Source organism: Salmo salar, chromosome 15 (assembly GCF_965601325.2).
Source record: "Salmo salar chromosome 15, fSalSal1, whole genome shotgun sequence".
In the NCBI taxonomy this organism is placed as follows: domain Eukaryota; kingdom Metazoa; phylum Chordata; class Actinopteri; order Salmoniformes; family Salmonidae; genus Salmo; species Salmo salar.
The window spans coordinates 115,005,116-115,031,225 of NC_138305.1; the positions used below are offsets into that span (position 1 = coordinate 115,005,116).

At 48.8% G+C, this 26,110-nt stretch overlaps 1 protein-coding gene across 4 annotated transcripts in view; it reads right to left on the reverse strand.

Annotated features, from left to right (window-relative positions):
• Positions 1-1,785: 1,785 nt before the first annotated feature.
• Positions 1,786-26,110, reverse strand: part of LOC106573003 (constitutive coactivator of PPAR-gamma-like protein 2) — an 82,867-nt gene continuing 58,542 nt past the window's right edge. For 2 of the 4 annotated variants that reach the window (XM_082962316.1, XM_082962314.1), the window contains exons 12-16: positions 10,634-10,843; positions 10,246-10,492; positions 9,366-9,501; positions 9,202-9,268; positions 1,786-9,082 (exon numbers count right to left, since the gene is read on the reverse strand). In XM_082962316.1, the coding sequence (XP_082818442.1) occupies positions 8,852-9,082; positions 9,202-9,268; positions 9,366-9,501; positions 10,246-10,492; positions 10,634-10,843 (891 nt within the window). In that variant the 3' untranslated portion in view covers positions 1,786-8,851. The remainder of the gene's footprint in view (positions 9,083-9,201; positions 9,269-9,365; positions 9,502-10,245; positions 10,493-10,633; positions 10,844-26,110) is intronic. The other 2 variants (XM_082962317.1, XM_082962315.1) reach the window with 2 other exon arrangements.

Here is a 26,110-nt window from a genome sequence, read left to right on the forward strand (position 1 = left end):
TGCAGTACAGCACCGGTTACACACAGCTCAGAGCTACAGCGGTGCAGTACAGCACCGGTTACACACAACGCAGAGTTACAGCGATACGGTACAGCACCGGTTACACACAGCGCAGAGCTACAGCGGTGCAGTACAGCACCGGTTACAGACAGCTCAGAGCTACAGCGGTACGGTACAGCACCGGTTACACACAACGCAGAGTTACAGCGGTACGGTACAGCACCGGTTACACACAACGCAGAGCTACAGCGGTGCAGTACAGCATCGGTTACACACAACGCAGAGCTACAGCGGTGCAGTACAGCACCGGTTACACACAACGCAGAGCTACAGCGGTGCAGTACAGCACCGGTTACACACAGCGCAGAGCTACAGCGGTGCAGTACAGCATCGGTTACACACAACGCAGAGCTACAGCGGTGCAGTACAGCACCGGTTACACACAGCGCAGAGCTACAGCCGTGCAGTACAGCATCGGTTACACACAGCGCAGAGCTACAGCGGTGCAGTACAGCACCGGTTACACACAGCTCAGAGCTACAGCGGTACGGTACAGCACCGGTTACACACAACGCAGAGTTACAGCGGTACGGTACAGCACCGGTTACACACAACGCAGAGCTACAGCGGTGCAGTACAGCACCGGTTACACACAGCTCAGAGCTACAGCGGTGCAGTACAGCATCGGTTACACACAGCTCAGAGCTACAGCGGTGCAGTACAGCACCGGTTACACACAGCGCAGAGCTACAGCGGTGCAGTACAGCACCGGTTACACACAGCGCAGAGCTACAGCGGTGCAGTACAGCATCGGTTACACACAGCGCAGAGCTACAGCCGTGCAGTACAGCATCGGTTACACTAGCTAAATCAGCTGCGGGTCCCAGGTTATTTCCTGTTTTATTCCGTCCCGACCACCAGACCAAACCCTCGGTCAGGCTTCTATTCTATACACTTTGGGTGATAGGCCATGGGGTAGAGCTGGACCTGCCCCTAACCCTGGTCCTCTGCCCTTCCCTGTAGGTCTGTTTTCATGCCATCTGCATTAGTGATGGGTCGTTCGCGAATGAACAGCTCTTTTTGAATTGATATTTTTTTGGGTGAACGTCGGGAACCGAATCGCGTCGGTGAAAGAGCCGTTCATTTGGCTCCCTGATTTGCATACTGCTGCTTTTTGCGATCAAACCATTTTTCTGTAGATAAATGACAAAATAATTATCTAGAGGGTGAATCCTCACTTCAGAAACAATTCAGTCGGGAGAGCTCATTAATCTGGTCCACGCTGATTTGTTGCGTGCATAAAAAAAATGATTTTTTTTTGCAGGGCATCTAATATGGCCAGGTAAACATTTGAACTCGCATTACATTGGAAATTTGCCATTTTTTTCATAGTTCAAGGTCAATTTTTAAGCATTTTGAACCAACCGGCTCAGTGAAAAGACTCGGAATGCCACCACTAATCTGCAATGGAGCGCTGGGTGCTGTTGAAAGGCTGTGTGAGATTCCATGAGTTTCCCTGCAGGCAGTTTGTGGGCTCGTTCGATGTGACCAATTTGCAGCGGGTAATGCTGCACATCTTCAACTGCGGCTGCTTGGAAAATGAGCAGTGTAGTTTGGGATAATTTGTTAGGTACTGTGAATAATAAGAAACTAACAGCATAAGAATAATCTGACCACTGGAAAGCTAAAGGTGTGGCTTGTTGCAGTGTGACTGCACATGATTGCATATTGTTTGTTCCCACAGCATTCTCACTTCCTGGTCACAAAAAGACAAGACAGTAGTACTTTTTTTTTTTTACTAAAAGAATAAATTTTATTTCAGCACTGTAAGTCGTTTCTCAACCGTACAAACACGACCACCATCTTTACATCATCAAGCCTCTCCTCCTGTTCCAGTCTTCCTTTGTGAAATCACTTCCTCCACAGCCAGACGAATATAAAAGGGCTCTCTCCACAACATTCTGGTGCTTCCATTTTAGCTAACGATGACAAATTATACCGATCATAATTATAACAGCAATAATAGTAGTGATGAAGATGAACCTTTTACTGCACTGTTGTTTTGAGGGGGGAGGGGGCTTACAGTACATGATACAGTACACATTACTGCTGGTTTACAGTTGATGTATTACATGTGTTACAGTTGCTTCAGAAGGCGTTGGTACAGATACTCACAGACTCGACACCTGTATGATGTTATATCATCATCATGTGACCTGAACTGACCGCTCACTCCATATCCTCCCTAGCTGCATCCCAAATAGCATCCTATTCCCTTTCTAGTACACTACTCATGACCAGGACCCTGCACCACAAGGTCAAAAGTAGTGCACTATTATAAGGAATGGAGTGAAATTTGCAATGTAATCAACTGTCTTTATTACCTGTAAGCCTATCTAGTCTGGACCACCAGGCAGTGTAGCCATACATGTACTGAAACCTTATAACACAGTCCTACAGTAACCAATACAGCTCTGTTCTACTCATCACAAAACTCCACTCTATAAGGGGTAAACCAATCACACGTGCTGTGATGTCATCATAGAATCGCTCTCATGATAGGCCATTGTATTTTTCTGGGGACTTCCAACTCTGTGCAAAGTACAGCTTCACTTGAGTCGACCATGAAATCTTTATAAAGGGACGTTAATAATACGAGAATATACGAACGTAGTGCAGAAACGATTATCATTTAAAAAGCTTTTGACGGGCGATATTTAACTGACATAGTAACAACGACAAGGTGATCTTTAAAATGATTTATGGCATATCAAATACCAAGAAGGATCATCGTAAATGGTTCCAATATAAATCTCTATGTTTGGCTAAAGCCTCTTAGAACTAACGGTTGCTTTGATAGATAGAAGGGGTTAGAAGACATTAAAAAGAGTAAGAAAAAAAAAGTGAAGCACAATTGAATAAAACAGATTTTTTTTGTTGCAGACTCTGGCTAGTTTACAAAGAGAAACTGATCATCAATAATAACATCGTTCACAAAGAGAAACTGATCATCAATAATAACATAGCCTCTACTGTTAGTGTGGGTGGTTAGGGGCGGGGTCAGAAAACAGCCAATAGAAATGGTCCTAGAGGAAACAGATAAGGGCTGATACAGTGATCCATCCATCGGACAGACTGCCTGTGTCGGACAGACTGCCTGTGTCGGACAGACTGCCTGTGTCGGACAGACTGCCTGTGTCGGACAGACTGTTGGTGAAAGGGTGTAAAGACTGTTGGTGAAAGGGTGTAAAGACTGTTGGTGAAAGGGTGTAAAGACTGTTGGTGAAAGGGTGTTGGTGAAAGGGTGTTGGTGAAAGGGTGTTGGTGAAAGGGTGTTGGTGAAAGGGTGTAAAGACTGTACTCTATGGGCTGCTTTAAGCGGAACGACCTAATGAGGGGGACAGAGGGAGGAAGAGAGCGAGAACGGTGAAGACGGGGGTGAAGAGAGAGGTGGGGTTGAAGGGCGAGGTGAAGAGAGAGGTGGGGTTGAAGGGCGAGGGAGGGGGGTGAAGAGAGAGGTGGGGTTGAAGGGCGAGGGGGGGTGAAGAGAGAGGTGGGGTTGAAGGGCGAGGGGGTGAAGAGAGAGGTGGGGTTGAAGGGCGAGGTGAAGAGAGGAGGGGTTGAAGGGCGAGGGTGAAGAGAGAGGTGGGGTTGAAGGGCGAGGGTGAAGAGAGAGGTGGGGTTGAAGGGCAAGGGGGGGGGGGTGAAGAGAGGTGGGGTTGAAGGGCGAGGGGGGGGGTGAAGAGAGGTGGGGTTGAAGGGCGAGGGGGGGGTGAAGAGAGGTGGGGTTGAAGGGCGAGGGGGGGTGAAGAGAGAGGTGGGGTTGAAGGGCGAGGGGGTGAAGAGAGAGGTGGGGTTGAAGGGCGAGGGGGGGGTGAAGAGAGGAGGGGTTGAAGGGCGAGGGTGAAGAGAGAGGTGGGGTTGAAGGGCGAGGTGAAGAGAGGTGGGGTTGAAGGGCGAGGGTGAAGAGAGAAGGGATGTTGGTATATAGAGGAATATTAAAATAAGCAATAAAATCACTGATCAATAAAATCTAATACAACTAAATCAGACACGGATAACAATGGGAGAGTAATTATGTTGTTGTTGACTTTATCCATACTAGCTAGTGTCTAACTCAGGGTGTGACATCAATGTGTGTGTGTGTGTGTGTGTGTGTGTGTGTGTGTGTGAGTGTGTGTGTGTGTGTGTGTGTGAGAGTGTGTGTGTGTGTGAGTGTGTGTGTGTGTGTGTGTGTGTGTGTGTGAGTGTGTGTGTGTGAGTGTGTGTGTGTGTGTGTGTGAGTGTGTGTGTGTGTGTGTGCACGTACTCTTACGAGTGAGTCAAGAGGGATGTGTGTGTGTCAGACTGCAGCTCGGTACAACTGTAGAGTTACCAAGTGTCTCTGCTTCACCCACAGACAGTAACTGACGAGGAACAGCAACATCACTTCAGCACAAACACAGAGAGGGCTGGTAACAACTACTGTGTGTGTGTGTGAGTAAGTATTCTTACGAGTGAGTCGACAGGGATGTGCGTAATTTTGCCAGCTAGCGGAGCGACTTAAGTTAGGCCCACTCCTCCTCCTGGCTGAACAGAAATAGTCATGACCTGCAGTGTCCCGTCATCTTATTGTGCTACAGTAACGTCATGTGAAAAGGTTAAAGCATTATTCATGGAGTGCAAATTCCGTCACAATATTGTTTAGAACGTTCGTTTTGAACTGATGCACGACTGAGCATTCTACTCAATGAGCGCCGATGAAGATTTCATCAAAAGTGCATTACAGTGGCTTGGGAATACAATGACACTCAAAAGGAGGCAAATAATTAGTAGGAAAACCTTTTGATGTCGCCAGATTGACTTTAGATACAGTATAACGTTAGCTAGCTAGATAAGATTGAGGTGAGGCCACCAGATAGACTTTAGATACAGTATAACATTAGCAAGCTAAGATTGAGGGGAGACGACCAGATTGACTTTAGATGCAGTATAACATTAGCTAGCTAGCTAAGATAGAGGTGAGGCCACCAGATAGACTTTAAATGCAGTGTAACGTTAGCTAGCTAGCCACCAGATTGACTTTAGATGCAGTGTAACGTTAGCTAGCTAGCCACCAGATTGACTTTAGATGCAGTGTAACGTTAGCTAGCTAGCCACCAGATTGACTTTAGATGCAGTGTAACGTTAGCTAGCTAGCCACCAGATTGACTTTAGATGCAGTGTAACGTTAGCTAGCTAAAATGGAGGTGAGGCCATTTTTTTTATTAGGTTTTTGACAAACTTTGCTAGCTAATGACAACATTGCAATCAAAGTAAATTTGAAGGCATGATAACGCTTGCAAACTTTTTCCTACTAAATACTTGACTACTTTAGCAATGTCATTGTATTTCCAGAATTACTTTTTTTTAATCGCAACTTTAGGGCGCCGCCGATAGAGGCCTGCTTGAGAACGTTCACAACAATGGCATGATGCGACATAGTGAGGGAGGTGCATCCTATGAATATGTACTCTCTGTGTGTGTGTGTGTATATATATAAAAAATATATGAGTCGTAGTCGTTCAGTCATGCTGGGTATTATATGACCAGTGGGGCTCTTCTCTAGCCAGTCTAGGGGTTCAAATCTGTCTGCTAGATAGCCCTGAGACGACTGGATTAAAAGACTGTTGTTGTTCTCAATACTTCATGTGGGATTAAGATCCAAAGTCTCGTTTTACAACAACCATCAGAAGGCAGAGATGATTTGCTTGTAAACAGTTCCACAACCCTTGCACGCCATGGAGTCTTGAGCCGCAGCTTTCCAAAATCATTTTGGTTGAAGTGTATTTAGATGTTATGTTTGCTTTGGCAACTTTGGGCTTTGTGGGGCTATGTAGATGCTACTAAGGTAGTTGTGGTTGGAACTGGACTATTTAGCAGACAGAATGTCACCCTTTCTGTTTGTGTTTTAACTACAGTCCTGTAGAGTTTAGTCCAATACTGTTACTACTGTCCTACAACTACAGTAACAACACTCCTAACAATTCTCTGTACGCTTCAGCAAGTCATATCAATAACCAGCCATCAATAAGACCCTGGTTTTCATTTGGTAGTTGTTTGTTGACAAGTTAACGGGCCGTTTGTTGTGTCTCAGTGTAACGGATCTTAACGGTGGGCTCAGTGATTTAAATATCAACACTGACTGTGTACCCTATGAGTATAAGGCTGAAGATCAACAACAGAGGCAGTCTTGTGGAATCCTTAGGTTCTTCACAGGAACGAAGAGGATCAGTCAGAATGTAGGGAATAGGGTGCCATTTCATCTGGGCAGGGTTTCCTTCAGTTAAACAGTTAAGATTTTAGACCAGCGTTTCCCCAACTCAGTCACCCCCCCCCCCCCTCTCCCGGGTGCACCTTTTGGTTCTGACCCAGCACTACACAGCTGATTCAATAACCAACTCATCGGCAAGCTTTGATTATTTGAATCAGTTGTGTAGTGCTAGGGGGGGGGGGGAAACCCCTTGGCGTCCCCAGGTACGAGTTTGGGAAACATTGTCTTAGGCCTAACCATCAGATAGATAGAGCATCAAGTCTTTGACATGGTCTCCTTCTGTTGCCTTGCCTTGTCAGGGGTTCATATAGGGTGCCTCCCAAATGGTACCCCATTCCCTATATAGTGCACTACTTTTGACCAAAGCCCTATGGGGGTAGCCCTATGGGCCATAAACAGAACTAGTGCAGTAGAAGGACTAGGAGTCCTTTGGGCAGCATCCATGTCCCTACGCTGGTTAAATTGAGTTGATTCAGTCCATGTTATTTCTACAGATGTCCAGGAGACAGACAGATCAATCCTACTACTCTGCTCTGTCGTCTACTAACATTAAAACAAGACAATACTCTGATTCCTCTCAGAGCACACCTATTAAGGGAATACTTATTTTGTCCTCTATCATAATTATAAAACTATTTAGGATCTTTAGATTGTGGGCAGAACATTCATGTGTTCCCACCCCAAACCCCTGCTGATTGTGGAGGTAGTTTGGGGGAAGTGCTTCTTGTTGTTGGTTAAAGAGCTGAGAACGGCTGTGCTATCGCCGTGGCGACTGCTAACCAATCACCAGGCGGGGTTGGGGAGGCGGTGCTACCAGGCCTGTCCTGATTGGCCAGCCAGCTGACAGGGCTGGTGTGGGTCTATGCTTTGGGACTTCATCAGGTCTTGTCTATAACGGCAACCTACCCCCCATAATGCACTGCTTCTGATGAACAGGAGTAGTAGTGCACCATGTAGGAAATAGGGTGCCATTTGAGACGTGCCAGTCAGAGGGGCAGCACTCTGACCCCCGACGTGGCACCATGTTTGTCCTGACTGTGTTTTAACCTGTTAGGGGATCCAGTGGGACTCTTCTGAAGACCACTGCTCACATTTAAACAGCTATTGTTAACAAGGGGCATATTAACACACAAAGGAGTCTCTAAATGTGTCTAATGTTAAAATAGATCTCTAGAGGTCAAAGAAATGTCCTAGGTCACAGGGGAACCCTATCAGACAGACTGTCAATTCATCAATAATCACAATGAATGCAACATTAGTTAAGTGCTCCCCATTGGGATATATAATAAGAGCATAGGGGATAATGCAGTAATATAATATAGGGGTAAGAGCTTCCATACGTTGGAGCGTCAGGTTAAGGTGCGTACATAAATCTGTGGTCAAGGGGGTCTCAACACGGCTGGGCTAGGCTAAATTAGCATGCTACCATATTAACGTAAGTGCTAATGTTATTCAAGGGTCTGGCCTACGTTAGCATGCTAACGCATTAGCGGTGCAAATGCTACTGAAGGGGCTAAGCTATACACCGACGCTCAGGGTAATATTTTATATTTTTGATGTAACTTTTATTTAACTAGACAAGTCAGTTAAGAACAAATTCTTATTTACAATGATGGCCTACCGGGGAACAGTGGGTTAACTGCCTTGTTCAGGGGCAGAACGACAGATTTTTACCTTGTTAGCTCGGGGATTCGATCCAGTAACCTTTCGGATACTAGCCCAACACTTTAACCACTAGGCTACTTGCCGCCCAGGTAGTGTTGTGATTAGCAAAACAACGCAGCGTAGCTAATACAGATGGGTCTGGAGGGAGGGGTTAGAGGCGCGGCTAACGCTAATAGATCATTATCGGTGGTGTATTTAGCAAACGCCATGTCATCCTCCTCTTCCTCTCTGACCTCACATGGAACACCGCTTGCCACGAGGTCCCTATGGCAACCATTTACATCTGTGGTCATGGGGTCTCAACACGGCTGGGCAACTAAACTTGTAATGGCTACCAAGCCGAGGAACTAACAGACTAGCCAACACTGTGTGTTTAGTGTCGACGTTACTGTGCGTGTAAACCCACTATTACTACCACTAAACACTGTAGTTCCAAGTCTAACTGTGCGGACCTCGGTAGGGGAGTGTAGATCACATCATCCCATTTCAATTCACAATAAATTTGACCACTAGGAAGGGATCATTACAACATGAGACAGTGTGCTGGGGCTACAACAGCCATGTGGTGGGGCCTTTATGGGGCAGAGGCGGGGCTTAGACAAAATGGACTCATGGAGAAAAACCTCTCATCGTTAAAATAAAACATGACAAAATCAAGGGGTTGGGCTTACTGCTCTGCCAAACCAATCACACGGAGGAGCAGAGAGAGGGGGGGAAAGGCTAGCGGAACGCCTCAATCAAATCGACTGATTGAGCAGAGCACCTCCCCCTCTCTGACTTCCTGGTTGGTGTGTTGGTGGGCGAGGCTAACAGACAGGGGAAGGCAGTGGAACACAGACGGCACTTTCAGAACACCCTGGTGCATTCTGGGAAAGCCTAGTCAATCCTCTTTCGTTACATTCCGTCTGAAGGACAGCTGTCAAGGCAACAAGGGGCCTCCTCTGATTGGTTGTCTTTGCTGGCTAAGGCACACGGGTTTGGCTGGGCCAGTGGAGGAAGATCCAAAGGCTGGCCAATAGCGGAGGCTGCAGGGCTGCCGTTCAGCTTCTGGGCCACACCCCCAGAGTTAAGACCCTCACCCTCAGAGGACTTGGGGGGGCTGGTGGAGGGGGGAGGGGGTGAGGTCTGGAGGGAAGGAGAAAGAGAGTTAATGCTTATTTAAAACTACATCTAACGGTCTCTTTACATTTAGTGTGACGACACACCGCTTATTCTATGGCTTGACCCTTATTCTGATGTCAAACCTTTATTCTGTTGGCAGTCACCTTTTTACCTCCTCGCCCTCCTTTCACTGGGACGTCTTTACCCCTTCTGGAGAGACGGGGGAGAGAGGGAGAGATTAGTAAAAAGTAATATCAGACTCAAGTATAGAGACAGTTTAATTTAGAGAGCAGCAGCAGTGTCTTACCCTCTCCCTGCCCCGACTGACACCACCTGCATGTTGAATCCCCCTCTGCCACGCAGTGGTTTGTTCCCGGCCCACTGGCCCACCACCATTCCGGCTATCTCCAACTTCCCTCCCTGGGGGGGGATCGACTGCAGACCTGCTCATCAAAAGACAGATTAAAGTGTGTTTGTTATCTGTTACAAAAGTGCAGATAGAACATCATCAAACTTCCTGGTGCACGAACAGCGCCTCGGAGCCGACGCCTCGGAGCCAACGCCAACGCCTCGGAGCCAACGCCAACGCCTCGGAGCCAACGCGCCTCGGAGCCAACGCCTCGAAGCCGACGCCTCGGAGCCAACGCGCCTCGGAGCCAACGCCTCGGAGCCAACGCCTCGGAGCCAACGCCAACGCCTCGACGCCTCGGAGCCAACGCCTCGACGCCTCGGAGCCAACGCCTCGACGCCTCGGAGCCAACGCCTCGACGCCTCGGAGCCAACGCCTCGGAGCCAACGCCTCGACGCCAACGCCTCGACGCCTCGGAGCCAACGCCTCGAAGCCGACGCCTCGGAGCCAACGCCAACGCCTCGGAGCCAACGCCAACGCCTCGGAGCCGACGCCTCGGAGCCGACGCGCCTCGGAGCCAACGCGCCTCGGAGCCGTCGCGCCTCGGAGCCAACGCCTCGGAGCCAGCTCCTCGGAGCCAACGCCTCGGAGCCAACGCCTCGGAGCCAACGCCTCGGAGCCAACGCCTCGGAGCCAACGCCTCGGAGCCAACGCCTCGGAGCCAACGCCTCGGAGCCAACGCCTCGGAGCCAACGCCAGCGCCTCAGTGTCTGGATCTTTGCATTGATCTATTGGATATGTGTGTGCACTTGTGAATGTGTGTGTGTGAGATGCTCACCTGGGAAGGCTCTGGGTCTGTGCTGGGCTGGGTGTGAGTGGTGATGAGGGTGAGGATGTTGAGGGTGGTGGTGGTGTGGCATGTTGCCCATGGGCCGGGGGGGGTAGAGGGGAGGCAGAGGGTAGAAGGGGGGAGGGGGCAGGAAGGAAGGAGGGGGGAGAGGAGGAGGTGGGGGAGGAGGACGAGAGAAGTTGATGCCTTCAAGGATGGCCTGACGCATCTTCTCCACACGAGACACCAGCTCCTCCTGTAGGACAGAGAATATTATATATACTTATAAATCCCGGAAGTCGAGGAAAGCCTTTTACATGGGTCACAGAAAGCAATTCGCTGATGGGGGACAACGGCCTTCCAGCTGCCCAAGGATTGGACCCCACCCCCGACCCACCTGTCCTTCACACATGTCGAGCAGGGCTTGGCGGTCTCGGGCAGCACGGGCCAGTTTGGTCTGGAAGAGTTTCCCGTCGAAGAAGCCCCAGGGGCAGCAGTGTTCCCATGGTAACGGCTGACCACACACATCGTTGACCAACAGAGCCGTGTCCACGCCGGCCATGAAGAGAGACGCCAGCTGGACTCCCCGACCATCCACCTTCTCCACCTATAGACACACATTATATAATGTGTCCAATCAAAAACGCATCTTTTAACCAACGGGTAAAATAATATGTTAACTGTGAAGATAATCCTCTAAGGAAACCAATGTTCCAAACCTCAGGTCTCTATCAGAATCCGTTCCAAAGTTATTGGAGTTTATACCCTCGTAGGATGGCCAGAATTATGGTGACTAAATCAATGGAGGCCAGAGGAAAGAATAACGACACAATCCATAAAAATACATGACGTCAGCTAGGCTGGATGCTGTGAGGAATCAAGGCTACAAGGCTACCCTACCCAATGAAGTGGAATCCACAGGACAGAGGCTACAAGGCTACCTTACCCAATGAAGTGGAATCCACAGGACAGAGGCTACAAGGCTACCTTACCCAATGAAGTGGAATCCACAGGACAGAGGCTACAAGGCTACCTTACCCAATGAAGTGGAATCCACAGGGCAGAGGCTACAAGGCTACCTTACCCAATGAAGTGGAATCCACAGGACAGAGGCTACAAGGCTACCTTACCCAATGAAGTGGAATCCACAGGGCAGAGGCTACAAGGCTACCTTACCCAATGAAGTGGAATCCACAGGACAGAGGCTACAAGGCTACCTTACCCAATGAAGTGGAATCCACAGGACAGAGGCTACAAGGCTACCTTACCCAATGAAGTGGAATCCACAGGGCAGAGGCTACAAGGCTACCTTACCCAATGAAGTGGAATCCACAGGACAGAGGCTACAAGGCTACCTTACCCAATGAAGTGGAATCCACAGGACAGAGTCTACAAGGCTACCTTACCCAATGAAGTGGAATCCACAGGACAGAGGCTACAAGGCTACCTTACCCAATGAAGTGGAATCCACAGGACAGAGGCTACAAGGCTACCCTACCCAATGAAGTGGAATCCACAGGACAGAGGCTACAAGGCTACCTTACCCAATGAAGTGGAATCCACAGGACAGAGGCTACAAGGCTACCCTACCCAATGAAGTGGAATCCACAGGACAGAGGCTACAAGGCTACCTTACCCAATGAAGTGGAATCCACAGGACAGAGGCTACAAGGCTACCTTACCCAATGAAGTGGAATCCACAGGACAGAGGCTACAAGGCTACCTTACCCAATGAAGTGGAATCCACAGGACAGAGGCTACAAGGCTACCTTACCCAATGAAGTGGAATCCACAGGACAGAGGCTACAAGGCTACCTTACCCAATGAAGTGGAATCCACAGGACAGAGGCTACAAGGCTACCTTACCCAATGAAGTGGAATCCACAGGACAGAGGCTACAAGGCTACCCTACCCAATGAAGTGGAATCACAGGACAGAGGCTACAAGGCTACCTTACCCAATGAAGTGGAATCACAGGACAGAGGCTACAAGGCTACCTTACCCAATGAAGTGGAATCCACAGGACAGAGGCTACAAGGCTACCTTACCCAATGAAGTGGAATCCACAGGACAGAGGCTACAAGGCTACCCTACCCAATGAAGTGGAATCCACAGGACAGAGGCTACAAGGCTACCCTACCCAATGAAGTGGAATCCACAGGACAGAGGCTACAAGGCTACCCTACCCAATGAAGTGGAATCCACAGGACAGAGGCTACAAGGCTACCTTACCCAATGAAGTGGAATCCACAGGACAGAGGCTACAAGGCTACCTTACCCAATGAAGTGGAATCCACAGGACAGAGGCTACAAGGCTACCTTACCCAATGAAGTGGAATCCACAGGGCAGAGGCTACAAGGCTACCTTACCCAATGAAGTGGAATCCACAGGACAGAGGCTACAAGGCTACCCTACCCAATGAAGTGGAATCCACAGGACAGAGGCTACAAGGCTACCTTACCCAATGAAGTGGAATCCACAGGACAGAGGCTACAAGGCTACCTTACCCAATGAAGTGGAATCCACAGGACAGAGGCTACAAGGCTACCTTACCCAATGAAGTGGAATCCACAGGACAGAGGCTACAAGGCTACCTTACCCAATGAAGTGGAATCCACAGGACAGAGGCTACAAGGCTACCTTACCCAATGAAGTGGAATCCACAGGACAGAGGCTACAAGGCTACCCTACCCAATGAAGTGGAATCCACAGGACAGAGGCTACAAGGCTACCTTACCCAATGAAGTGGAATCCACAGGACAGAGGCTACAAGGCTACCTTACCCAATGAAGTGGAATCCACAGGACAGAGGCTACAAGGCTACCTTACCCAATGAAGTGGAATCCACAGGACAGAGGCTACAAGGCTACCTTACCCAATGAAGTGGAATCCACAGGACAGAGGCTACAAGGCTACCTTACCCAATGACGTGGAATCCACAGGACAGAGGCTACAAGGCTACCTTACCCAATGAAGTGGAATCCACAGGACAGAGGCTACAAGGCTACCTTACCCAATGAAGTGGAATCCACAGGACAGAGGCTACAAGGCTACCTTACCCAATGAAGTGGAATCCACAGGACAGAGGCTACAAGGCTACCTTACCCAATGAAGTGGAATCCACAGGACAGAGGCTACAAGGCTACCTTACCCAATGAAGTGGAATCCACAGGACAGAGGCTACAAGGCTACCCTACCCAATGAAGTGGAATCCACAGGACAGAGGCTACAAGGCTACCTTACCCAATGAAGTGGAATCCACAGGACAGAGGCTACAAGGCTACCTTACCCAATGAAGTGGAATCCACAGGACAGAGGCTACAAGGCTACCTTACCCAATGAAGTGGAATCGACAGGACAGAGGCTACACGGCTACCTTACCCAATGAAGTGGAATCCACAGGACAGAGGCTACAAGGCTACCTTACCCAATGAAGTGGAATCACAGGACAGAGGCTACAAGGCTACCTTACCCAATGAAGTGGAATCCACAGGACAGAGGCTACAAGGCTACCTTACCCAATGAAGTGGAATCCACAGGACAGAGGCTACAAGGCTACCTTACCCAATGAAGTGGAATCCACAGGACAGAGGCTACAAGGCTACCTTACCCAATGAAGTGGAATCCACAGGACAGAGGCTACAAGGCTACCCTACCCAATGAAGTGGAATCCACAGGACAGAGGCTACAAGGCTACCCTACCCAATGAAGTGGAATCCACAGGACAGAGGCTACAAGGCTACCTTACCCAATGAAGTGGAATCCACAGGACAGAGGCTACAAGGCTACCTTACCCAATGAAGTGGAATCCACAGGACAGAGGCTACAAGGCTACCTTACCCAATGAAGTGGAATCCACAGGACAGAGGCTACAAGGCTACCTTACCCAATGAAGTGGAATCCACAGGACAGAGGCTACAAGGCTACCTTACCCAATGAAGTGGAATCCACAGGACAGAGGCTACAAGGCTACCCTACCCAATGAAGTGGAATCCACAGGACAGAGGCTACAAGGCTACCTTACCCAATGAAGTGGAATCCACAGGACAGAGGCTACAAGGCTACCTTACCCAATGAAGTGGAATCCACAGGACAGAGGCTACAAGGCTACCCTACCCAATGAAGTGGAATCCACAGGACAGAGGCTACAAGGCTACCTTACCCAATGAAGTGGAATCCACAGGACAGAGGCTACAAGGCTACCTTACCCAATGAGGTGGAATCCACAGGACAGAGGCTACAAGGCTACCTTACCCAATGAAGTGGAATCCACAGGACAGAGGCTACAAGGCTACCTTACCCAATGACGTGGAATCCACAGGACAGAGGCTACAAGGCTACCTTACCCAATGAAGTGGAATCACAGGACAGAGGCTACAAGGCTACCTTACCCAATGAAGTGGAATCCACAGGACAGAGGCTACAAGGCTACCCTACCCAATGAAGTGGAATCCACAGGACAGAGGCTACAAGGCTACCTTACCCAATGAAGTGGAATCCACAGGACATAAAACGCCCGAGGACAGAGGGATATTGATTTTGAGACATGCAGTATTATCATGTTTAGTATAAGCTTTTCATATCAGTGCAAAGTCCCTGTTCTCATAACAACAACCATATGGACATGTAGTGATGCCATGAGCTGAACATCCTGTTCCTGTCCATGGATAATATTGAACTGTTATGGACTACTGGGTTTCTCCAAGCTCTGTCGAAGACCCTTCACACCTGGCTGAAATATCATGTGACCACACAGGACCTCTCAAGCTGGACCTCTCAAGCTGGACCTCTCAAGCTGGACCTCTCAAGCTGGACCTCTCAAGCTGGACCTCTCAAGCTGGAGGAGGGAGAAGAGCCATCTTCAGTAGGTCGACTACAAGGCCTGGACCGTCGCCTTTAATGGTAAGAAGTGGTGAACTGATAAGTTAGGCAAAGTACCTTTTAGGGAATGGTACCTGAAATCCAATACAGAAACTGGGACAGCAGAGCCCAGGCACTAAACACAAGTAGACAGTCTCAGAAGACATACGACTTCAAAGAGCTGAAGGGTTTTAAGCCAACCTTCAAGGAGAAGACAATGTAGAGCACAGGCGCCGCAACTCAAAGAGCCATCAGACAGTATAACCAGGGACACACCCTAAAGGATCAGCCATCAGTATAACCAGGGACACACCCTAAAGGATCAGCCATCAGACAGTATAACCAGGGACACACCCTAAAGGATCAGCCATCAGTGTAACCAGGGACACACCCTAAAGGATCAGCCATCAGTGTAACCAGGGACACACCCTAAAGGATCAGCCATCAGTATAACCAGGGACACACCCTAAAGGATCAGCCATCAGTGTAACCAGGGACACACCCTAAAGGATCAGCCATCAGTATAACCAGGGACACACCCTAAAGGATCAGCCATCAGTATAACCAGGGACACACCCTAAAGGATCAGCCATCAGACAGTGTAACCAGGGACACACCCTAAAGGATCAGCCATCAGTATAACCAGGGACACACCCTAAAGGATCAGCCATCAGTATAACCAGGGACACACCCTAAAGGATCAGCCATCAGTATAACCAGGGACACACCCTAAAGGATCAGCCATCAGTATAACCAGGGACACACCCTAAAGGATCAGCCATCAGTATAACCAGGGACACACCCTAAAGGATCAGCCATCAGTATAACCAGGGACACACCCTAAAGGATCAGCCATCAGACAGTGTAACCAGGGACACACCCTAAAGGATCAGCCATCAGTATAACCAGGGACACACCCTAAAGGATCAGCCATCAGGCAGTATAACCAGGGACACACCCTAAAGGATCAGCCATCAGTATAACCAGGGACACACCCTAAAGGATCAGCCATCAGTATAACCAGGGACACACCCTAAAGGATCAGCCATCAGTATAACCAGGGACACACCCTAAAGGATCAGCCATCAGTATAACCAGGGACACACCCTAAAGGATCAGCCATCAGTATAACCAGGGACACACCCTAAAGGATCAGCCATCAGACAGTATAACCAGGGACACACCCTAAAGGATCAGCCATCAGTATAACCAGGGACACACCCTAAAGGATCAGCCATCAGAGAGTATAACCAGGGACACACCCTAAAGGATCAGCCATCAGTGTAACCAGGGACACACCCTAAAGGATCAGCCATCAGTGTAACCAGGGACACACCCTAAAGGATCAGCCATCAGACAGTGTAACCAGGGACACACCCTAAAGGATCAGCCATCAGACAGTGTAACCAGGGACACACCCTAAAGGATCAGCCATCAGACAGTGTAACCAGGGACACACCCTAAAGGATCAGCCATCAGTGTAACCAGGGACACACCCTAAAGGATCAGCCATCAGTGTAACCAGGGACACACCCTAAAGGATCAGCCATCAGTGTAACCAGGGACACACCCTAAAGGATCAGCCATCAGTGTAACCAGGAACACCCTAAAGGATCAGCCATCAGTGTAACCAGGGACACACCCTAAAGGATCAGCCATCAGTATAACCAGGGACACACCCTAAAGGATCAGCCATCAGACAGTATAACCAGGGACACACCCTAAAGGATCAGCCATCAGTGTAACCAGGGACACACCCTAAAGGATCAGCCATCAGTGTAACCAGGAACACCCTAAAGGATCAGCCATCAGTGTAACCAGGGACACACCCTAAAGGATCAGCCATCAGTATAACCAGGGACACACCCTAAAGGATCAGCCATCAGACAGTGTAACCAGGGACACAACCTAAAGGAGCAGCCAATCAGACAGTGTAACCAGGGACACACCCTAAAGGATCAGCCATCAGACAGTGTAACCAGGGACACACCCTAAAGGATCAGCCATCAGTGTAACCAGGGACACACCCTAAAGGATCAGCCATCAGACAGTGTAACCAGGGACACACCCTAAAGGATCAGCCATCAGTATAACCAGGGACACACCCTAAAGGATCAGCCATCAGACAGTATAACCAGGGACACACCCTAAAGGATCAGCCATCAGTATAACCAGGGACACACCCTAAAGGATCAGCCATCAGAGAGTATAACCAGGGACACACCCTAAAGGATCAGCCATCAGTGTAACCAGGGACACACCCTAAAGGATCAGCCATCAGTGTAACCAGGGACACACCCTAAAGGATCAGCCATCAGACAGTGTAACCAGGGACACACCCTAAAGGATCAGCCATCAGACAGTGTAACCAGGGACACACCCTAAAGGATCAGCCATCAGACAGTGTAACCAGGGACACACCCTAAAGGATCAGCCATCAGTGTAACCAGGGACACACCCTAAAGGATCAGCCATCAGTGTAACCAGGGACACACCCTAAAGGATCAGCCATCAGTGTAACCAGGGACACACCCTAAAGGATCAGCCATCAGTGTAACCAGGAACACCCTAAAGGATCAGCCATCAGTGTAACCAGGGACACACCCTAAAGGATCAGCCATCAGTATAACCAGGGACACACCCTAAAGGATCAGCCATCAGACAGTATAACCAGGGACACACCCTAAAGGATCAGCCATCAGTGTAACCAGGGACACACCCTAAAGGATCAGCCATCAGTGTAACCAGGAACACCCTAAAGGATCAGCCATCAGTGTAACCAGGGACACACCCTAAAGGATCAGCCATCAGTATAACCAGGGACACACCCTAAAGGATCAGCCATCAGACAGTGTAACCAGGGACACAACCTAAAGGAGCAGCCAATCAGACAGTGTAACCAGGGACACACCCTAAAGGATCAGCCATCAGACAGTGTAACCAGGGACACACCCTAAAGGATCAGCCATCAGTGTAACCAGGGACACACCCTAAAGGATCAGCCATCAGACAGTGTAACCAGGGACACACCCTAAAGGATCAGCCATCAGACAGTGTAACCAGGGACACACCCTAAAGGATCAGCCATCAGACAGTATAACCAGGGACACACCCTAAAGGATCAGCCATCAGACAGTGTAACCAGGGACACACCCTAAAGGATCAGCCATCAGACAGTGTAACCAGGGACACACCCTAAAGGATCAGCCATCAGGCAGTGTAACCAGGGACACACCCTAAATGATCAGCCATCAGGCAGTGTAACCAGGGACACACCCTAAAGGATCAGCCATCAGTGTAACCAGGGACACACCCTAAAGGATCAGCCATCAGTGTAACCAGGGACACACCCTAAAGGATCAGCCATCAGACAGTATAACCAGGGACACACCCTAAAGGATCAGCCATCAGGCAGTATAACCAGGGACACCCTAAAGGATCAGCCATCAGACAGTGTAACCAGGGACACACCCTAAATGATCAGCCATCAGTGTAACCAGGGACACACCCTAAAGGATCAGCCATCAGACAGTGTAACCAGGGACACACCCTAAAGGATCAGCCATCAGACAGTATAACCAGGGACATACCCTAAAGGATCAGCCATCAGTGTAACCAGGGACACACCCTAAAGGATCAGCCATCAGACAGTGTAACCAGGGACATACCCTAAAGGATCAGCCATCAGTGTAACCAGGGACACACCCTAAAGGATCAGCCATCAGTGTAACCAGGGACACACCCTAAAGGATCAGCCATCAGTGTAACCAGGGACACACCCTAAAGGATCAGCCATCAGTGTAACCAGGAACACCCTAAAGGATCAGCCATCAGTGTAACCAGGGACACACCCTAAAGGATCAGCCATCAGTATAACCAGGGACACACCCTAAAGGATCAGCCATCAGACAGTGTAACCAGGGACACACCCTAAAGGATCAGCCATCAGTATAACCAGGGACACACCCTAAAGGATCAGCCATCAGTGTAACCAGGGACACACCCTAAAGGATCAGCCATCAGTGTAACCAGGGACACACCCTAAAGGATCAGCCATCAGTATAACCAGGGACACACCCTAAAGGATCAGCCATCAGACAGTGTAACCAGGGACACACCCTAAAGGATCAGCCATCAGTGTAACCAGGGACACACCCTAAAGGATCAGCCATCAGACAGTGTAACCAGGGACACACCCTAAAGGATCAGCCATCAGTATAACCAGGGACACACCCTAAAGGATCAGCCATCAGTGTAACCAGGGACACACCCTAAAGGATCAGCCATCAGACAGTGTAACCAGGGACACACCCTAAAGGATCAGCCATCAGACAGTATAACCAGGGACACACCCTAAAGGATCAGCCATCAGTATAACCAGGGACACACCCTAAAGGATCAGCCATCAGACAGTGTAACCAGGGACACAGCCTAAAGGATCAGCCATCAGTGTAACCAGGGACACACCCTAAAGGATCAGCCATCAGACAGTGTAACCAGGGACACACCCTAAAGGATCAGCCATCAGACAGTATAACCAGGGACACACCCTAAAGGATCAGCCATCAGTGTAACCAGGAACACCCTAAAGGATCAGCCATCAGTGTAACCAGGGACACACCCTAAAGGATCAGCCATCAGTGTAACCAGGGACACACCCTAAAGGATCAGCCATCAGACAGTGTAACCAGGGACACACCCTAAAGGATCAGCCATCAGACAGTGTAACCAGGGACACACCCTAAAGGATCAGCCATCAGTGTAACCAGGGACACACCCTAAAGGATCAGCCATCAGTGTAACCAGGGACACACCCTAAAGGATCAGCCATCAGACAGTGTAACCAGGGACACACCCTAAAGGATCAGCCATCAGTATAACCAGGGACACACCCTAAAGGATCAGCCATCAGACAGTATAACCAGGGACACACCCTAAAGGATCAGCCATCAGTATAACCAGGGACACACCCTAAAGGATCAGCCATCAGAGAGTATAACCAGGGACACACCCTAAAGGATCAGCCATCAGTGTAACCAGGGACACACCCTAAAGGATCAGCCATCAGTGTAACCAGGGACACACCCTAAAGGATCAGCCATCAGACAGTGTAACCAGGGACACACCCTAAAGGATCAGCCATCAGACAGTGTAACCAGGGACACACCCTAAAGGATCAGCCATCAGACAGTGTAACCAGGGACACACCCTAAAGGATCAGCCATCAGTGTAACCAGGGACACACCCTAAAGGATCAGCCATCAGTGTAACCAGGGACACACCCTAAAGGATCAGCCATCAGTGTAACCAGGGACACACCCTAAAGGATCAGCCATCAGTGTAACCAGGAACACCCTAAAGGATCAGCCATCAGTGTAACCAGGGACACACCCTAAAGGATCAGCCATCAGTATAACCAGGGACACACCCTAAAGGATCAGCCATCAGACAGTATAACCAGGGACACACCCTAAAGGATCAGCCATCAGTGTAACCAGGGACACACCCTAAAGGATCAGCCATCAGTGTAACCAGGAACACCCTAAAGGATCAGCCATCAGTGTAACCAGGGACACACCCTAAAGGATCAGCCATCAGTATAACCAGGGACACACCCTAAAGGATCAGCCATCAGACAGTGTAACCAGGGACACAACCTAAAGGAGCAGCCAATCAGACAGTGTAACCAGGGACACACCCTAAAGGATCAGCCATCAGACAGTGTAACCAGGGACACACCCTAAAGGATCAGCCATCAGTGTAACCAGGGACACACCCTAAAGGATCAGCCATCAGACAGTGTAACCAGGGACACACCCTAAAGGATCAGCCATCAGACAGTGTAACCAGGGACACACCCTAAAGGATCAGCCATCAGACAGTATAACCAGGGACACACCCTAAAGGATCAGCCATCAGACAGTGTAACCAGGGACACACCCTAAAGGATCAGCCATCAGACAGTGTAACCAGGGACACACCCTAAAGGATCAGCCATCAGGCAGTGTAACCAGGGACACACCCTAAATGATCAGCCATCAGGCAGTGTAACCAGGGACACACCCTAAAGGATCAGCCATCAGTGTAACCAGGGACACACCCTAAAGGATCAGCCATCAGTGTAACCAGGGACACACCCTAAAGGATCAGCCATCAGACAGTATAACCAGGGACACACCCTAAAGGATCAGCCATCAGGCAGTATAACCAGGGACACCCTAAAGGATCAGCCATCAGACAGTGTAACCAGGGACACACCCTAAATGATCAGCCATCAGTGTAACCAGGGACACACCCTAAAGGATCAGCCATCAGACAGTGTAACCAGGGACACACCCTAAAGGATCAGCCATCAGACAGTATAACCAGGGACATACCCTAAAGGATCAGCCATCAGTGTAACCAGGGACACACCCTAAAGGATCAGCCATCAGACAGTGTAACCAGGGACATACCCTAAAGGATCAGCCATCAGTGTAACCAGGGACACACCCTAAAGGATCAGCCATCAGTGTAACCAGGGACACACCCTAAAGGATCAGCCATCAGTGTAACCAGGGACACACCCTAAAGGATCAGCCATCAGTGTAACCAGGAACACCCTAAAGGATCAGCCATCAGTGTAACCAGGGACACACCCTAAAGGATCAGCCATCAGTATAACCAGGGACACACCCTAAAGGATCAGCCATCAGACAGTGTAACCAGGGACACACCCTAAAGGATCAGCCATCAGTATAACCAGGGACACACCCTAAAGGATCAGCCATCAGTGTAACCAGGGACACACCCTAAAGGATCAGCCATCAGTGTAACCAGGGACACACCCTAAAGGATCAGCCATCAGACAGTACAACCAGGGACACACCCTAAAGGATCAGCCATCAGTATAACCAGGGACACACCCTAAAGGATCAGCCATCAGACAGTGTAACCAGGGACACACCCTAAAGGATCAGCCATCAGTGTAACCAGGGACACACCCTAAAGGATCAGCCATCAGACAGTGTAACCAGGGACACACCCTAAAGGATCAGCCATCAGTATAACCAGGGACACACCCTAAAGGATCAGCCATCAGTGTAACCAGGGACACACCCTAAAGGATCAGCCATCAGACAGTGTAACCAGGGACACACCCTAAAGGATCAGCCATCAGACAGTATAACCAGGGACACACCCTAAAGGATCAGCCATCAGTATAACCAGGGACACACCCTAAAGGATCAGCCATCAGACAGTGTAACCAGGGACACAGCCTAAAGGATCAGCCATCAGTGTAACCAGGGACACACCCTAAAGGATCAGCCATCAGACAGTGTAACCAGGGACACACCCTAAAGGATCAGCCATCAGACAGTATAACCAGGGACACACCCTAAAGGATCAGCCATCAGTGTAACCAGGAACACCCTAAAGGATCAGCCATCAGTGTAACCAGGGACACACCCTAAAGGATCAGCCATCAGTGTAACCAGGGACACACCCTAAAGGATCAGCCATCAGACAGTGTAACCAGGGACACACCCTAAAGGATCAGCCATCAGACAGTGTAACCAGGGACACACCCTAAAGGATCAGCCATCAGTGTAACCAGGGACACACCCTAAAGGATCAGCCATCAGACAGTGTAACCAGGGACACCCTAAAGGATCAGCCATCAGTATAACCAGGGACACACCCTAAAGGATCAGCCATCAGTGTAACCAGGGACACACCCTAAAGGATCAGCCATCAGACAGTGTAACCAGGGACACACCCTAAAGGATCAGCCATCAGTATAACCAGGGACACACCCTAAAGGATCAGCCATCAGTGTAACCAGGGACACACCCTAAAGGATCAGCCATCAGTGTAACCAGGGACACACCCTAAAGGATCAGCCATCAGTATAACCAGGGACACACCCTAAAGGATCAGCCATCAGTGTAACCAGGGACACACCCTAAAGGATCAGCCATCAGACAGTATAACCAGGGACACACCCTAAAGGATCAGCCATCAGTATAACCAGGGACACACCCTAAAGGATCAGCCATCAGACAGTGTAACCAGGGACACACCCTAAAGGATCAGCCATCAGTATAACCAGGGACACACCCTAAAGGATCAGCCATCAGACAGTGTAACCAGGGACACACCCTAAAGGATCAGCCATCAGTGTAACCAGGGACACCCTAAAGGGACCACCCAAACTCAGGACAAAGGAGAACACACAAGATATTTTTATTTTGTTCACACAAGTTTTAGAACTAGGGTTTTTCTTTATTTTTACTATTTTCTACATTGTAGAATAATAGTGAAGACATCAACACTAAGAAATAACACATATGGAATCATGTACTAATCAAATGAAGTGTTAAACAAATAAAAATATATTTGAGATTTGAGATTCTTCAAATAGCCACCCTTTGCCTTGACAGCTTTGCACACTCTGGGCATTCTCTCAACCAGCTTCACGAGGTACTCACCTGGAATGCATTTCAATTAACAGGTGTATTTGTATTAAGTATGGATCCCCATTACTTCCTGCCAAGGCAGCAGCTACTCTTCCTGGGGTTTATTATGGATCCCCATTAGTTCCTGCCAAGGCAGCAGCTACTCTTCCTGGGGTTTATTATGGATCCCCATTAGTTTCTGCCAAGGCAGCAGCTACTCTTCCTGGGGTTTATTATGGATCCCCATTACTTCCTGCCAAGGCAGCAGCTACTCTTCCTGGGGTTTATTATGGATCCCCATTAGTTCCTGCCAAGGCAGCAGCTACTCTTCCTGGGGTTTATTATGGATCCCCATTAGTTCCTGCCAAAGCAGCAGCTACTCTTCCTGGGGTCCAGCAACATTAAGGCAGTTATACAATTTTAAAAACATTACAATACATTCATTACATAATTCACAACACATTGTGTGCCCTCAAGCCAGGACCTCTGGTGGCATGTCTTGTGGGGTATGGATGGGTGTCTGAGCTGTGTGCCAGTAGTTTAAACAGACCTCTGGTGGCATGTCTTATGGGGTATGTATGGGTGTCTGAGCTGTGTGCCAGTAGTTTAAACAGACCTCTGGTGGCATGTCTTGTGGGGTATGGATGGGTGTCTGAGCTGTGTGCCAGTAATTTAAACAGACCTCTGGTGGCATGTCTTGTGGGGTATGTCAACACTTCTTACAAAAACAAGTAGTAATGAAGTCAATCTCTCCTCCACTTTGAGCCATGAGAGATTGACATGTATATCATTAACGTTAGCTCTCTGTGTACTTTTAAAGGACCAGCCGTGCTGCCCTGTTCTGAACCAATTGTGATTTTCCTAAGTCCCTCTTTGTGGCACCTGACCACACGACTAAACAGTAGTCCAGGTGAGACAAAACTAGAGCCTGTAGGACCTGCCTTGTTGATAGTGTTGTTAAGAAGGTAGAAACTAGGGCCTGTAGGACCTGCCTTGTTGATAGTGTTGTTAAGAAGGTAGAAACTAGGGCCTGCCTTGTTGATAGTGTTGTTAAGAAGGTAGAAACTAGGGCCTGTAGGACCTGCCTTGTTGATAGTGCTGTTAAGAAGGTAGAAACTAGGGCCTGTAGGACCTGCCTTGTTGATAGTGTTGTTAAGAAGGTAGAAACTAGGGCCTGTAGGACCTGCCTTGTTGATAGTGTTGTTAAGAAGGTAGAAACTAGGGTCTGTAGGACCTGCCTTGTTGATAGTGTTGTTAAGAAGGTAGAAACTAGGGCCTGTAGGACCTGCCTTGTTGATAGTGTTGTTAAGAAGGTAGAAACTAGGGCCTGTAGGACCTGCCTTGTTGATAGTGTTGTTAAGAAGGTAGAAACTAGAGCCTGTAGGACCTGCCTTGTTGATAGTGTTGTTAAGAAGGTAGAAACTAGGGCCTGTAGGACCTGCCTTGTTGATAGTGTTGTTAAGGAGGTAGAAACTAGGGCCTGCAGGACCTGCCTTGTTGATAGTGTTGTTAAGGAGGAAGAGCAGCGCTTTATTATGGACAGACTTCTCCCCATCTTAGCTACTGTTGTATCAATATGTTTTGACCAGGACAGTTTACAATCCAGGGTTACTCCAAGCAGTTTAGTCTCCTCAACTTGCTCAATTTACACATTATTCATTACACGGTTTAGTTGAGGTTTAGGGTTTAGTAAATGATTTGTCCCAAATACAATGCTTTTAGTTTTGGAAATATTTTTGGTGTGCCTTCTTAAAAGTTCATTTGTGGAATTTAATTATTTCTTAAAGTGTTTCAGCTCATCAGTTGTGTTGTGACAAGGTAGGTGGTCAACAGAAGATAGTCCTATTTGGTAAAATACCAAGTCCATATTATAGCAAGAACAGCTCAAATAAGCAAAGAGAAACAACAGTCCATCATCACTTTAAGACATGAAGGTCAGTCAATCTGGAAAATCTTTGAAAGTTTCTTCAAGTGCAGTCGAGAAAACCATCAAGCGCTATGATGAAACTGGCTCTCATGAGGACCGCCACAGGAAAGGAAGACCCAGAGTTTCCTCTGCTGCAGAGGATAAGTTCATTAGAGTTACCAGCCTCAGAAATTGCAGCCCAAATAAATGCTTCACAGAGTTTAAGTAACAGACACATCTCAACATCAACTGTTCAGAGGAGACTGTGTGAATCAGGCCTTCATGGTTGAACTGCTGCAAAGAAACCACTACTAAAGGACACCAATAAGAAGAAGAGACTTGCTTGGGCCAAGAAACACGAGCAATGGACATTAGACCGGTGGAAATCTGTCCTTTGGTCTGATGAGTCCAAATTGGAGATTCATGGTTCCCACCGCCGTGTCTTTGTGAGACGCGGTGTGGGTGAACGGATGATCTACGCATGTGTAGTTCCCACCGTGAAGCATGGAGGAGGAGGTGTGATGGTGCTTTGCTAGTGACAGTCAGTGATTTATTTAGAATTCAAGGCACACTTAACCAGCATGGCTACCACAGCATTCTGCAGCAATACGCCATCCCATCTGGTTTGGGCTTAGTGGGACTATCATTTGTTTTTCAGCAGGACAATGA